This window comes from Staurois parvus, unplaced genomic scaffold (genome assembly GCF_062004578.1).
Source record: "Staurois parvus isolate SC_StPar_1 unplaced genomic scaffold, SC_StPar_1.0 ptg000235l, whole genome shotgun sequence".
NCBI classification, from domain to species: domain Eukaryota; kingdom Metazoa; phylum Chordata; class Amphibia; order Anura; family Ranidae; genus Staurois; species Staurois parvus.
Genome location: NW_028318031.1, coordinates 2,744,019 through 2,759,653, shown reverse-complemented (window position 1 = coordinate 2,759,653; position 15,635 = coordinate 2,744,019). Strand labels below are relative to the sequence as shown.

Below are 15,635 nucleotides of genomic sequence, written 5' to 3'. Positions count from 1 at the left end.
ATATAAAAGAGTAAAGAATGTGGTGTATTTACTGCATTTGACTTTCAAGCACACAGTTTTTACATCTTCTCTGCTCTATACAACAAAATTATTTTCAGCATGAAACAAAACAAATCGTTAATCTAATCGCAGTATAATGAGTAGAAACACAGACAGTGTAATTTGTAATTTTATCTCACATTGGTAGTCAGTGAAGAAATTCCACCTTCATCAGTGGTTAGTGTAATACTTTCCAAGGCTGAGAAAGACTGCTGTAGCAGATTTGTTTCATAACATTTGCACTAAGTATATTTGTCTTTCACATATACAGTATTCTGATGTGACAGATGTGTCTATCTACAGGTCTTTAAACTATGGCGGTATAGGTACCATTATTGGACATGAACTCACACATGGGTATGATGACTGGGGTAAATATCTCACTTTTCTTAACACAATGTATCATGCTTGTCATAAGGTACTTATATGTACTGCATATTTATCTGTTTTGGCATTTCTAGTATATGATTACGTTAAGTTTTATAAAGCAGAATAGAATACGCACATACTGTACATTAGAAATATATATATACTGCTTATTCTAAAGTTAAAGCTCCCTATCCATTTATCTGCATGATCTGTATGTTTTTCTTTGTGTGCACTTATGCTGTTCATAGAGATTCACTGCCTTATATGTGTTCTGTACCCTAATATTTATTGGCAGGTGGCCAGTATGACTCATTTGGGAACCTCATTCACTGGTGGACAGAGGAGTCATACAGCAAGTTCCTCAAGAAGGCAGAATGCATTGTAGATTTATATGAAAACTTCACTGTCTACAATCAAAGGGTAAGGGCTTACATTTATATATACATTTAAGTGTATCTCCCTGCAATGATTGGCACTAGACTCTTAATTCAATGATCAGATCTTGAATAGATCTACAATGTTCTGGCACCATACATCTTAAGTTCATAGTACGATACGTCACTGCAGGTTGCTGGTATTCATTGGTCATAATGGAATGTGATGGTTATACAGTATATTAATCTAGCAATATTGTACTCCACAAATTCACAGAGCTGTCTAATTGGAAATTTCTAGTTTTAGGAATCTAAAATACATCCACAAAAAATAGAAATATATGTTGTTAAAACTAAAACCAAAAATACCTGTATTTTATTTTTTTAATTCCTTATAAAGGAAGGAAAGAAGGTATAGAACTCTTAATTTTAACCAACTCTCCGCTTGGCATATTTAAAAAAAAAAGGTCTGAGCTGGAGCACCATTTTCCCAGGTGGATGTCCAATGACATCCTTCAGGTGCACACCTAATGTGCGCCCTACAGGTTGCACAGCAGCATGATCTTTCAGTGGACACAGCGGGAGGCAGATCATTATAATGGGCTGTACAGCACATCAATTGTACACAATGGCTTTCATTCATATCCATTGTGTACTGTTGTGATCTATGTGATTGGTCACAGTGAGCACATAGTACAGACAGGGCCAATCAATGTGCACCTGTACCATGTAACAGCTGTGGCCAATCCCAGCTATCACATTGGTACACAATGGCACATGAAAGGATGCCTTTCATAAAAATGTTTGATTATAACAGTGATCATCACTGTAATAAACAATTGTTACTATGGTGACACTGTACTACTCTGATCACAGTATGTAAAAATAAATTCTAAAAAAAGAAAAAAAGAAAAAAAATTGTTTACAAAGTTTTAAAAAGTCTGTGTCCCTAATTACCACCACTCCAGTCATGTGATGATGCTGTACTGCTCTGGTGACAGTATGTAAAAACGATTGTGAAAAAAAAATGTTTAATTTTCTAAAACTCACCATTCCTGACGCAGTCTAGTTTCCAAAAAGGGGTAATTTGGGTGGTTTTGTACTGCCTGACATTTTAGGGCCTCAAGAAATGAGATAGGCCATCAATACATCAGGATTAATTGATTAACAAATATCTTGCCATAGTTTGTAGACTCTATAAGTTTCACACAGAGTAAATAATATACAGTACACTGATTTGGAATATTTGGGACTAAATTTGTGAAAAAAGAATATTTGCAAAATTATAAAATAGAAACAAAGAAAACATGCTTTTTTAATTTGTCTGGGGTTTTTTTCCATTAATATAGCAAAATAAAAAACCCAGTGGTGATTTTATTGGGTACAGTGTTGCTTGACTGAGTAATTGCCATTCAAAATATGACAGTGCTGAAAACTAAAATCTGGCCTGGCAGGAAGAGGGTGAAAGTGTCCAGTATTGAAGTAGTTAAATTCCAGTTTAATAATACAATTAATTCAATTAAAACCTCACTAGCAGCGTAAAAATGTTAAATCCCACTGCCCTGTTTCAATACAAATCATCACAATCCCACATCATTGTAGTGCTGAGAGCTTAGACTGTTAATTTAAAGATAAGATGTCGAAGACATCTACAATTGTCTGAAACTGTTTATCTTAAATTCACTTACAATGACATAAAGGAAATTGATTATATATGCAATGTAATTCACAACATACAGTAGTACCAGTGAAATAACAACCCCCCCCCATAGAGAGAAAAATATATATATTTACTTTTTTGATAACAGATGATAGATTGTAGAAAAAGCAGTCTCAGGTCTCACTCTCAGATTCTGTCCATCTCAGCGAAAGGGCCAAACCTGGAGACTGCACTGCCAGCTGCTGGGTTTCAATGGTCATGATGGCAGTTCTTCCATGGAAAAGTCCTTTCCTCACTAAGCAGTATGTGTGAATTTGTGAATGCTGATTTTGGGAGGCAATCCAGAAGCTTAATATATCACTTAGCTACTAATCAGAGCAACTATTGCTAATTTTGTTGCTCTGTAGTAAGCAAGCATTGTTGCTCTGTGAATTTTGTTCCTGAAGTTAGTGCCATTCAATAAAATACCTCAGTATGAAGATACAGTCATGGCCGAAATTGTTGGCACCCTTGATATTTCTCCAGGAAATCATGTATTTCTCACGAAACGTATTGCATTAACACATGTTTTGCTATACACATGTTTATTCCCTTTGTGTGTATTGGGACAAAACAAAAAAAGGGAGGAAAGAAAGCAAATTCGACATAATGTCACACAAACCTCCAAAAATGGGCTGGACAAAAGTATTGGCACCCTTTCACAACTGCGGATAAATAAGAATGTTACAAGCATGTGATGCTCCTGTAAACTCACCTGGGGCAAGTAACAGGTGTGGGCAATATAGAAATCACACCTGAAAGCAGATAAAAAGGAGAGACGTTCACTTAACCTTTGCATTGTGTGTCTGTCTGTGCCACACTAAGCATGGACAACAGAAAGAGGAGACGAGAACTGTCTGAGGACCTGAGAACCAAAATTGTGGCAAAATATCAACAATCTCAAGGTTACAAGTCCATCTCCAGAGAACTAGATTTGCCTTTGTCCACAGTGCGCAACATTATCAAGAAGTTTGCAACCCATGGCACTGTAGCTAATCTCCCTGGTCGTGGACGGATGAGGAAAATTGATGAAAGATTGCAACGCAGAATAGTCCGGATGGTGGATAAGCAGCCCCAAACATGTTCCAAAGACATTCAAGCTGTCCTGCAGGCTCAGGGAGCATCAGTGTCAGCGCGAACTATCCGTCGACATTTAAATGAAACGCTATGGCAGGAGACCCAGGAGGACCCCACTGCTGACACAGAGACATAAAAAAGCAAGACTACAGTTTGCCAAAATGTACTTGAGTAAGCCAAAAGCCTTCTGGGAAAACGTCTTGTGGACAGATGAGACCAAGATAGAGCTTTTCGGTAAAGCACATCATTCTACTGTTTACCGAAAACGGAATGAGGCCTACAAAGAACAAAACACAGTACCTACGGTAAAATATGGTGGAGGTTCAATGATGTTTTGGGGTTGTTTTGCTGCCTCTGGCACTGGGTGCCTTGACTGTGTGCAAGGCATCATGAAATCTGAGGATTACCAAAGGATTTTGGGTCGCACTGTAGGGCCCAGTGTCAGAAAGCTGGGTTTGCGTCCAAGATCCTGGGTCTTCCAGCAGGACAATGACCCCAAACATACGTCAAAAAGCACTCAGAAATGGATGGCAAAGAAGCGCTGGAGAGTTCTGAAGTGGCCAGCAATGAGCCCAGATCTAAATCCCATTGAACACCTGTGGAGAGATCTTAAAATTGCTGTTGGGAAAAGGTGTCCTTCCAATAAGAGAGACCTGGAGCTGTTTGCAAAGGAAGAGTGGTCCAAAATTCCGGGTGAGAGGTGTCAGAAGCTTATTGATGGTTATAGGAAGCGACTGATTTCAGTTATGTTTTCCAAAGGGTGTGCAACCAAATATTAAGTTAAGGGTGCCAATACTTTTGTCCAGCCCATTTTTGGGGTTTTGTGTGACATTATGTCATATTTGCTTTTCTGCCTCTGTTTTATATTTGTTCCAATACATACAAAGGGAATAAACATGTGTATAGCAAAACATGTGTTAATGCAATACCTTTTTTGTGTGAAATACTTGATTTTCAGGAAAAATATCAAGGGTGCCAACAATTTCGGCCATGACTGTATATTAATCTGGTAATACACTCACTACTGACTTAAAGTGTTACTAAACCTATACCAGTAAAATCAGACTGTATATGCAGTAAAGCATGCTTGCTATACTCACTCTGGAACCTAAGGGGTTAATCCTCTGCATTGTGCAAAAAGGCCGTTTGATCCTGTCTTCTCTGCTCCTGCTCTTGTTCAAATGTCCATGTCTTATCTCCTGATAAGACAGACTGAACACATAGCCATTCTGCACATGTTCCGTTTAGTGTGTATTGCTAGAGAGGTTTTTTTTTCTTGGGAGAGTGCATATGATTAGCACAGGGCCAATCAGCACTGTCCAGACAGAGGTCAGGGGTTCTGTATCTTCCTAGAGCAGAAATAAAACTCCTCCTACAAGCTTTAAGCTGTTCTCGGCTGGACATTGATAGAAGTCACAAGACTGCTCTAACTGCTGATGAGAAAAGATATTTAGCAGTTTATATTTACTACAATATTTGCACTTCCATGTGGTGTATACTGTGGGAGACCAGATATAGTGAATGCAGGGCCCTGGGTTTAGTATCCGTTTAAGGTTTGTACTGTGGAACCTGAAAACATTTTTTTTTTCATTTTAAAAAAAATGTGTGTTTTTATTGTCCTGACCACAATAAATAAATACAGTATATGCAAAACCACAACACACTCTCTTATACTTATATTACTATATTAAATTTATATATTACAACATAAATATGGCTCTTGGCATACCAAGAGCCATATTTATGTCGTTAGGGGTATTTTTTATACTTATAGAATCTACCCTTATCTCTATTTTTTTAACTTTTTTTGTAAATTCTTATTAAAATTCATCAAAAATTGGTTTAATTGATAGTGTAGCTCAACTTTATTTTACTTTTATATCTAACTTAACCATTAATGCTTTGCACCATACGATTTTAACAAATTTCTTTGCGAATTTTTCTGTTTTTGTAAGTATGTGTTAAGCCCTGCTAGCATAATTGCTGAAAGTGAGCATTAACCCTTTCTTGAAGTAATTGAAGAGATCTATTTTTTTTATAGAAAGGTTTACAAAGGGAGCTTCATATTTTTACAGCTACAGTTGTGACCAAAATTATTCAACCCCCACTGAAATTGAGTGTTTTGGCCAGTTTGACATTGCTTTTGATCATTCAGTCATCTTGCTTACATTTACATTAAAGAGGCACTTGTAGGTCAGACAAATATAACATAACAGTTATAATGAAATAACCACAAATGTCTTTTCTGTGCTCACAGCATTATCAGTTTTATTCAACCCCCAAGTGACATTCAATCTTAGTACTTAGTACAGCATCCTTTTACAGTTATAACAGCTTTTAAACGTGAAGCATAGCTTGACACAAGTGTCTTGCAGCGATCTACGGGTATCTTCGCCCATTCTTCATGGGCAAAGGCCTCCAGTTCAGTCACATTCTTAGGCTTGCGCACTGCAACTGCTTTCTTTAAGTCCCACCAGAGGTTCTCAATCGGATTTAAGTCTGGTGACTGCGATGGCCACTCCAAAATGTTCCAGCCTTTCCTCTGCAACCATGCTCTAGTGGACTTGGAGGTATGCTTGGGATCATTGTCCTGTTGAAAGGTCCAACGTCTCCCAAGCCTCAGGTGTGTGACGGACTGCATCACGTTTCCATCCAATATCTCCTGGTACTGAAGAGAATTCATGGTACCTTGCACACGCTGAAGCTTCCCTGTACCTGCAGAAGCAAAACAGCCCCAAAGCATGATTGACCCTCCACCATGCTTCACAGTAGGCAAGGTGTTCTTTTCATCATAGGCCTTGTTCTTCCTCCTCCAAACATAGCGTTGATCCATGGGCCCAAACAGTTCTAATTTTGTTTCATCAGTCCACAGAACACTATCCCACAACTTTTGTGGTTTGTCCACATGGCTTTTGGCATACTGCAGTCGACTCTTCTTATTCTTTGGAGACAGCAAGGGGGTACGCCTGGGAGTTCTGGCACGGAGGCCTTCATTACGCAGTGTGCGTCTTATTGTCTGGGCTGAAACTTCTGTACCCACATCTGACAAATCTTTTCTCAGTTCCTCAGCAGTCACACGGGGACTTCTCTCCACTCTACGCTTCAGGTAGCGCACAGCAGTCGAAGTCAGCATCTTCTTTCTGCCACGACCAGGTAGCGTTTCAACAGTGCCCTTTGCCTTGAATTTGCGAATGATGCTTCCTAAGGTGTCTCTTGGTATGTTTAACATCTTTGCAATCTTCTTATAGCCATTGCCCTTCCTGTGAAGAGAAATCACCTCTTCTCTTGTCTTCCTGGACCATTCTCTTGCCTTCACCATGTTTGTAACCACACCAGTAAATGTCTAGAAGGAGCTGAGTATCACAGTCATTTTAAAGCTGCCTAATTGGTGCTTATTATGCTTGATTGCTGCTCGGTGACATCCACAGGTGTTTTCAATACCTGATGGAAAGCACCTGTATGAACCTCTGTTCTTCAGAGTGGTAGTCTTTAAGGGGTTGAATAATTGTGGCAATGAAGAAACCACATAAGAACCATTTACTACTGTATTACATAAACAATTGATGTCATTTTAGTTGCATTTGGGTAGTTACAACGTCCTTGTAGGATTTGATTCTGAATACAATTCCAAATGTACACTATAGTCCCTAAACCCCTTTACAGCATTGGGGGTTGAATAATTTTGGTCACAACTGTAAGTAAGCAGATTATCGAATGTCATACATTGTAAATGTTCAGCTAAACAATAGCCAATGGATCATTTGTAAGTTATGGAGTGTATGGGGAGTAGAGTGGTAAGGCCAACTGGCAGAGCCAAACCCCATATCTGAAAAATGTGCTGTATTTTAAGCCCTTGGAAATGACTGTTGTATAAAATGTGCAATGAGAGTGAGGAAATAAAAGCAATTAAGAGGACAAAAGTGTAAGGTAAAGGAATTAAAATGGCATAACAGGGGGAGTGGTAGTATGAAAAGGACATCCAGAGGGAAAAGGGTGCTTCGTGACAAGGGGCTGGGTGGGACAAAGATTAGGAAAAAAAAGGGAGTAGGAGAGTGTAGCAGGCCCACGGTGGGCTGAAAGGAGGGAATGGGAAGGTAGATATATAGTGTTTTCTTAAGGATATGAAAGGCTTTTATTTTGGGCACATTCTCTCCAGTGTCAAGATTACAAGTGTGAGTTGGTTGCAATAAGAAATTGTAATAAGAAACATTGCACATCTTCACTGTAGCCAAGCAGCACCTCTGGCAAGTAATACATTAAAAATAGTGCCCTCATGAGAGTAAACCTACAAGCATTCAAGTAATGATTAAAACCTTACCTTAAGCCAGGCAGAGATGTTTGGGGAAAAGCGAGCCAATGACAAAAACAGAAGATGAGAAATCTCAGAAGTTTTGCCTACGGTTTACATATGCACTGGTTGCTTGAAAGAGACCTTTTTTATATGCAGTAAGTGATAAAAAGCTGTAGAGGGCTGCAGACTAAAAAGTTTTTTTATAACATTAAATTACAAAGCAGCTTAATGCTTTAATGACTGGCAATAATATATATTAGACAGTTGCATTAAAAACCTGTGCCTTTTTGAAGAAATACTAGAGTAAATACAGATCAGTTTGACATATATAATATATGTACTGTATATGCAGTGGGGAAAATAATTAATTGATCCCCTGCAGATTTTTTAAGTTTTCCCACTTACAAAGAAATGAAGGGTCTATAATGTTTATCATAGGTGTATTTTAATTAATAGAGACAGAATATCAACCAAAAATGACTTGGTGTTTAAACCCTTGTTGGCAAGCACAGAGGTAAGACATTTCTTGTAGTTGGTTACCAGGTTTGCACACAGCTCAGGCAACTCGAAGTTTCAGGTCCCTCCATAAATTTTCTATAGGATTAAGGTCTGGGGACTGGCTAGGTCACTCCATGACCTTGATGTGCTTCTTCTTGAGCCACTCCTTTGCTGCCTTGGTGGTATGTTTTGGGTCACTGTTGTGCTGGAAGACCCATCCACGACCCATCTTCAGTGTTCTAGCTGAGGGAAGAAGGTTCTCATCCAAGACTTTACAATACATGGCCCTGTCCATTGACTTCTCAATGCAACAAAGTCAGCCTGTACCTTTAGAAGAGAAACAGTCCCAAAGCATAATGTTTCCACCTCCATGCTTGACTGTAGGGATGGTGTTCTTAGGGTCATAGTCAGCATCTTTCTTCCTCCTAACACAGCTAGTCCAGTTAATGCCAAAGAGCTCTATTTTGGTCTCATCTGACAACAGCACTTTCTCCCAATCCTTTTCTGAATCATTTAGATGTTCACTGGCAAACTTCAAATGGGCATGTACATGTGCCTTCTTGAGGAGGGGGTCCTTGTGAGCCCTGCAGGATTTCAATCCATTGTGGCATATTGTGTTACCAATGGTTTGTTTGGTGATTGTGATCCCTACTGCCTTGAGATCATTCACAAGCTCCTCCCATGTAGTTCTGAACTGATCCATCACTTTTCTTATGATCATCTTTACCCCATGAGGCAAAATCTTGCATGGAGCTCCAGACCAAGGACAATTGATGGTTATTTTGTACTTCTTCCATTTGTGATTATTCTCTCCAACAGTTGTCTCCTTCTCACCAAGCTTCTTGCTGAAGGTCTTGTAGCTCATTTCAGACTTGGGCAGGTCTACAGTCTTGTCCCTGACGTCCTTTGACAGCTCTTTGGTGTTGCCCAAGAAAGAGATTCTGTGGACAAGTGTCTTTTATATACTTAACAAGTTGTCATTAGGAGCACCTTCTTAAATTGATAGGACTAATCTGTGTTACACATGAGGACACAGCCAGTCTGTAGGAGCAAAAATTATTGTTTTTTGATATGGGATCAAATACCTATTTTACTGAACTGCAACTCAATTTATAACATTTGTATCATGTGTGTTTTTTCTGGTGTTCTGTCTCTATCATTTAAAAAACACCTATGATAAAAATTATAGACCCTTAATTTCTTTGTAAGTGGGCAAACTTACAAAATCTGCAGGGGATCAAATAATTATTTTTACCACTGTATATACAAAAGAGCATTTTTAGAATGACATTGTAATGCCAGAGAAAGCTGATCCCTGCTTTCATCACAGTAGGCACAATATGGTGGGCAATGGTTTTGTTGTTAGCAGCATTACAATATATCCCATGCATATGTGTAGAACTGTAACACATGACTTGCCTGAAATTGTTACAATTTAGCATGTATCTGCATAATTCAGGAGTTGCTTTTAACAAAGGGGTGAACATAAATGATACACACAAAACACCAGAGATAAGGAAATGCTGTAAAAATACAGTGTAATTACATCTTACCCACAAAGGTAAATACTATATTCCTGGCACAGCTGTTTTTCTTAGCTGAATAAAGTCTTTTATGAATGCTTGCTGTTTAAGCCAGATAGCATGTATATTCATGGCTTACTTGGAAGGCAGGTTTTATTACCGCAAAGAGAGATAAGCGTTCAAAACTTCATAATTCTTACTCAGTATCTTTGTACGCATCATTTGGCAGTAGATGAAATTTTTGGCCATGGTAAAATATTTCTGTCTGATCCCCTGTTACCAATGTAAGCACTTTACAATGGATACATTTTAAAGTGAACCTATAATTTCCATCAAAGTATAAACTAACTGATGATAGCATGCAGGACATTGTTGCACCTGCAAGTATCTGTGCTTGTCTTCAAATCAGTATCTTTTTTGACTGGGGAGCACAATAAATCTTAGGCCCAAGCAGTATACAATGTCTTGACTTTTCTCCAGTTCAAGGCTTATACCCACCCAGTCTGTTCCTTTAAATTAACATACCAAATACCAGAACCCAGGTTGCCATAAGAGATATTATTGCTGACTTGGAGAGAATTTTAGGCAAGTATATAGGTTGGGCCTAGGATCCACTTACTGACAGGGAACTACTTCAGACATTGGACTTCATGCCAAAGGATTCACTGGCACAGTGCTGTGTGGGATGAGATGAGAGAAGCCAACATGTCTGTATATTTGTAATATAATAATGTGATTTGGCAGCTTATATAGTGAAGATATAGCCTAAAATGCTCCCAGGGTTTGTATACCATGAAAAAAGGAGTACTGTACCCGGAACAAAGTCACGTATATGAGCAGGAAGTACGCCATAGGAATCCCTGTTCAGCCTGAATGGCTTAAACCAAGAGGGACTTGAGGAGAACACATATCAAGAAGATGGATTCAGGTCAGGAATAGGTATGCCCAAAGAGCACTTCAAGCTTCCTTTTTCGGAACCTTCAGTGTGATGGGGCCCTGCGGAAAATGGCTGTGGCCTAGAGCAGTGCTGGCCTGCATAGAAGTGGCTACACGTGTAACGAATGAGTCAACGTGAGGGGAGTTGGGTGATGTTAGGGTTCCTCCTTGATTAGTAGATGTCAGTCAGTGAACATGATGCAGAGTAACACTGTAATAATACATTAGCTGAGCCTTGGGAGATCCTTATTGAGAGAAGATTGTGGAAGCAGCAGGAAAATACTTTCGTAATAGTTCTGCCCAGCTGAGTCTCTTCTCATACCAGACATTCCCCCCAGATATGAATAGTATGGTTCGTCAAAGTTAAATGTTGAGGCTGTGTGCCCTTTGTTCATCTTGTGCTTTGGAATTCAAGAAGTAAATAGGATTCAATAATAGAAATTTACATTACATAGACTTCCTTGGCATCATTCTTACAGTCTGTATCCTGTATTTGTCCTGCAATTGAGTGGTACTGGTAGGTAGACATGTGCAGTTGCTTTCGTTCCAAATCAAAATTCGGACAAGATTTTTGTTATTCAGAGACTTGGATGTATCTGAATTGCTGAATTACAATAGTATCAGATATAAACAAATCTCATCTGAAATTAAAATCAAATTTGAAAACAAATTTGAAATGTAAACTAAAAAATGTGTATTAGTGTTAGAACTCCAAAACTCAAATTTCGAAAAGAATTAAATAAAATAAAACAAGATAGAATAGAATGAATATAAATGTCTTCCGAAATTTGAATTTCAAATAGACTAGAATCAGCTATTTTTCACAGTGAATGTGAATCTTCAATTCAAATTGGATTAAAATTTGTTTTGAATACTTTGAATCCATGGAAAAATTTTAATCTTGTTGAAAACGAATAAACAAAATGAAACACAACTAAATGAAACAAATTTCATTATGAATGCAACTGAACAAAATGAGTAACAACAAACTGATACAAAACAAAACAATTTTTTTTCTTTCTGCACATGTCTACTGCCAGGCTGTTTTAGTGGACTTGTGTGACAACAAGTTAAGCATCTTTGCTCCCACCTTTGAGTTAATGAATTGTTGCTTTTTACAGAGGACCTCAAAAGCCCCAAAACATAGTGCTCACAGTGCAAGCATCTACTTCCAGCTTCCAGTTCAGAGCTTTTCATCAACTCTATTGTTGTTTCCTAGTTGTGATGAGCCTCTCAATGACAAACCATGAGATGTGGGAGAATGGAGAAAGCTTTAACTTCAACTAGAAAGTTGCTAGTTGCCCTATAGAGTTAGTTACAGAGTGCTCTGATTTTTTAGGACTTTTGGAGTGCTCTGTTGATCTCTTCATCTTTGAGTCCATTTAAATGTCGGTTTACTACCAAGAACCTTGGTACAGGTATACTTTAAGATAATCTAGTATACTGGAGCTTGTCAAATTCCCATTATGATTTCCTTACGCAGGAAAAAAAAATCAATATCACACTGCTCCTGTTCTGACCCTAGATGCCCTGTTCAGTATATAAAAATGCCCCTGTGCCCAGGCTATAGACATTACAGATTTCACTTATTCCTATCAAGCTGCTGCTTCTCCAGCTGCTTGTAGTGTAAAGTAATTCATTCTCAAAGATTATAATATTTTTATTTTAAGTCTGCTTTCAGTCAGTATCTAATAGCACATGAATACATAATGCTTCATTATATTAGAGGGTTGGCTTCCAATATTTGGTTTTTATTGAGGAAACTCAGATATCTGTGCCTCCATTGTGCACTTTGATAATTAGATTCTTCACACTGCCTATAGTGTCAGCACCTGTGGTACTGAGCTCTCAAATCCACAACGTGGGGTTCCCCAGGGCACGGAGTCTAAGTTCCAGCCTGCTTGTTCACCAGAGCCCCTGATGGTGGGGATGGAGTTGGAGCAGGCTGGAACCAGGTCGCAGCCCCGAGGTACACCCAGCTGAGGTAGAAGAGACCTCTAGCAGGAGCAGGGTACAATTGGAGTAGAACACAGGAGATCCAGTTGGCAAGCAGAGGTCAGGGCAGGCGAAAAACTAGCAATGTCAGGAGCGAAGCCAGGGTCGTTACACGGATAGACAATATAGGAGGAATATCAGGGACGAAGCCGGGGTCGGTACACAGATAGACAATATTGGAGGAATGTCAGGGACGAAGCCAGGGTCGGTACACAGAAATACAATAACAGATACTCAGAAGACCACAGGGAAGCTCCAACAACAAACATTGCTCAGGCAAAGTGAGACAGACTGAGCATGTCTTAAATAGACCAGCCAGCTAGGAGGCGGGCCAGGAAGTGATGAAAGGGAAGGACATAAAACCCAGGGAATAGCAGACGACGCCCATAGGTGAGCACAGACAAACACACATGTGAAGGAAACAAGAACAGCAAGGAGGTAATACTAAACAAACAAGAGGCTGCAGGCTAACTTGTGACATATAGTTACAGAGGTGAACGAACACTTAATTTAAAGTGATTTTCCTGTTTGTTCAGTATGCAAATCCCTTAGTGTGCATAGTCTGGACACAGGTTCACTTTAAGTGCAACCAATCAGACTTCAGCTTGGTATAGGCTGGTGAAGTAGTGTATCTGATCACATAGCCACAGTCCTGAACAGCTTTAAAGTAATCATAGTGTTATGAACTGGTGTGTCAAATACATAGATAGAATTAGAGACATATAATTTCAGCTCATCATTTCTGTTCTACTCTCTCTTTAGGTAAATGGAAGATTAACGCTAGGTGAAAATATTGCCGATATGGGCGGCCTTAAATTGGCATATTATGTGAGTATCTTATGCATCTAAAATATTATCTATCTTGTAGGGCTGGATTAAGGTATATGACAGCCTCTGTGCACAATTTTACGCAGGGGATCACCACCCATTTGGGCAAAGGAAAAAACAGAGAAATATGGGTTGGTGAGCTCTGGGCTGGTAATTAGTAGTTACAAAATTATCTTTCCATTTTAGTGGAATCCTGCTGCTTTCTAAAAACTGTGGTTCAGCCACATCTGGAGTATATCATCCAATTCTGGTAACCAATCTTAAGGAAGGATGTGCTGGGGCTAGAGAGGGTCCAGAACACAGCAACCAAGCTAATAAAGGGATTTGAGGACCTCGGTTATGAGGGACAACTACAAACATTGAATGTATTCTCCCTGGAGAAGAGATGCTTCAGAGGAGATAGGATAGTGATATACAAATACCTCAATGGTGATTCCAGCATAGGGAATAAACTATTCAGTCTCAGAGAGTGTAAGAAGACACGGAGAAACCCAATGAAATTGGAGAAGTGGTTTAGGATTAAACTGTGTAGGAGGTTTTTCACTGTCAGAGCAGTTAAGATGTGAAACTCCCTTCCACAATTGGTGGTGTCAGCGGAAAGTATAGATAGTTTAAAAAACCTCTTAGATGGCATCTTAATGAATACAGTATACATGGATATGGGAGATGTTTTTTGGCATGAATACAAAAACCCACACAGGTTGAACTGGACAGACTGGTGTCTTTATTCAACCTTATGTAATTATGTTAAACCTTATGTAACTGTGGCATGGTTGGTGCACTCTGGTGCACACATTAACATCCATGGTGTTTTAAAACCCAAGTGAGCCTGAGATTATGTACAGTAAATAGAGAGAGCCATTGTGGTGTGCATATCATTGAAATAAGTACATGACCAGAATATTTGTGTTTTTGGGGTATGGTTTTATGGTGAGAGATCTTTAAAGGGTGGAAAACGTTTTGATAACATGGTTGTGTAAACCAAAATTAATAAATTGTGCACACCCTTGCACAAATGGCACCATATCACTATGCTGTGGTAATACACGAGAATATCAATATGCAATCAATAGGTAGGTCCACACTGGCGGAGGAGAGACACAGTATACGGGATGCTGAAGGGGGAAGAAATGGATACTGCATTAGGGATACTGTAAGTGGAAGAAAGGGGCATTACAAGGGTGTACTGAGGCAAATAAGAGCAGTACAGAAGAGCACTGGAGGTGGACCAGAGAAGCAAGAGTTTGTATCCCACACCTCTCCAAACTGGTATACTTTAGCAAATATATTAGATATATATTATATGACACTGGTTTATCCATTGCTGTGAGAGGAGAGTGGAGTGTGATCACTGTTATGCTGGTCACCAAGTGAGGTGTGTTACTGGGAGTGACTGTGTGCTATTAAGGGGGGGGGGGCTTAGTGATGTAAACCAAAGGGTAGTGGCCCAGTTTACCTATTGTTTATTCCTGCCCTGCTGGTATCCAAAAATCTTGATATCAACTATACTTTGGATGAACATTTCCACTGTTCTCTCTATATGGATGCTAATTATTATGATCTGATTATGTTTTTTTGCAGGCATACCAAAAGTGGGTAAGAGAAAATGGTCCAGAGCGACCCCTTCCTCGTCTGAAATATACTCATGATCAGCTATTTTTCATTGCTTTTGCACAGGTAAGAAGCTACTACTTGTCATCAGTGTTTAGTGAAAAGTCAGAATCATGCTAAACACTTAGTACAGGGCCATTTGTAGGAAAGTTCAGTGCTGCAATATGACTGAAAGGTCATTTGGTGTACATCTGGAAGATCACTGTAACCAGTATTTTGGAATTTTCATAAAGTGCTGGTGCATAGGGCCGGGCATGAAAAATCTACTCATAGAATGACAAACTGAGATATGGGGCATATTTGTTAATGACCAGCTAAATTTACAGATATTTTCAGTATTGAATTTGCCACACAAACACGGCTAGGTGTGCTGCCAGCTAATGTTGTCCTGGATG

At 39.2% G+C, this 15,635-nt stretch overlaps 1 protein-coding gene across 2 annotated transcripts in view; it reads left to right on the top strand.

Moving 5' to 3' along the window:
- Positions 1-15,635, top strand: part of ECEL1 (endothelin converting enzyme like 1) — a 144,504-nt gene that overhangs the window by 119,107 nt on the left and 9,762 nt on the right. For both annotated transcript variants that reach the window (XM_089680092.1, XM_089680093.1), the window contains 4 exons: positions 343-410; positions 704-828; positions 13,564-13,629; positions 15,211-15,306. In XM_089680092.1, the coding sequence (XP_089536218.1) occupies positions 343-410; positions 704-828; positions 13,564-13,629; positions 15,211-15,306 (355 nt within the window). The remainder of the gene's footprint in view (positions 1-342; positions 411-703; positions 829-13,563; positions 13,630-15,210; positions 15,307-15,635) is intronic.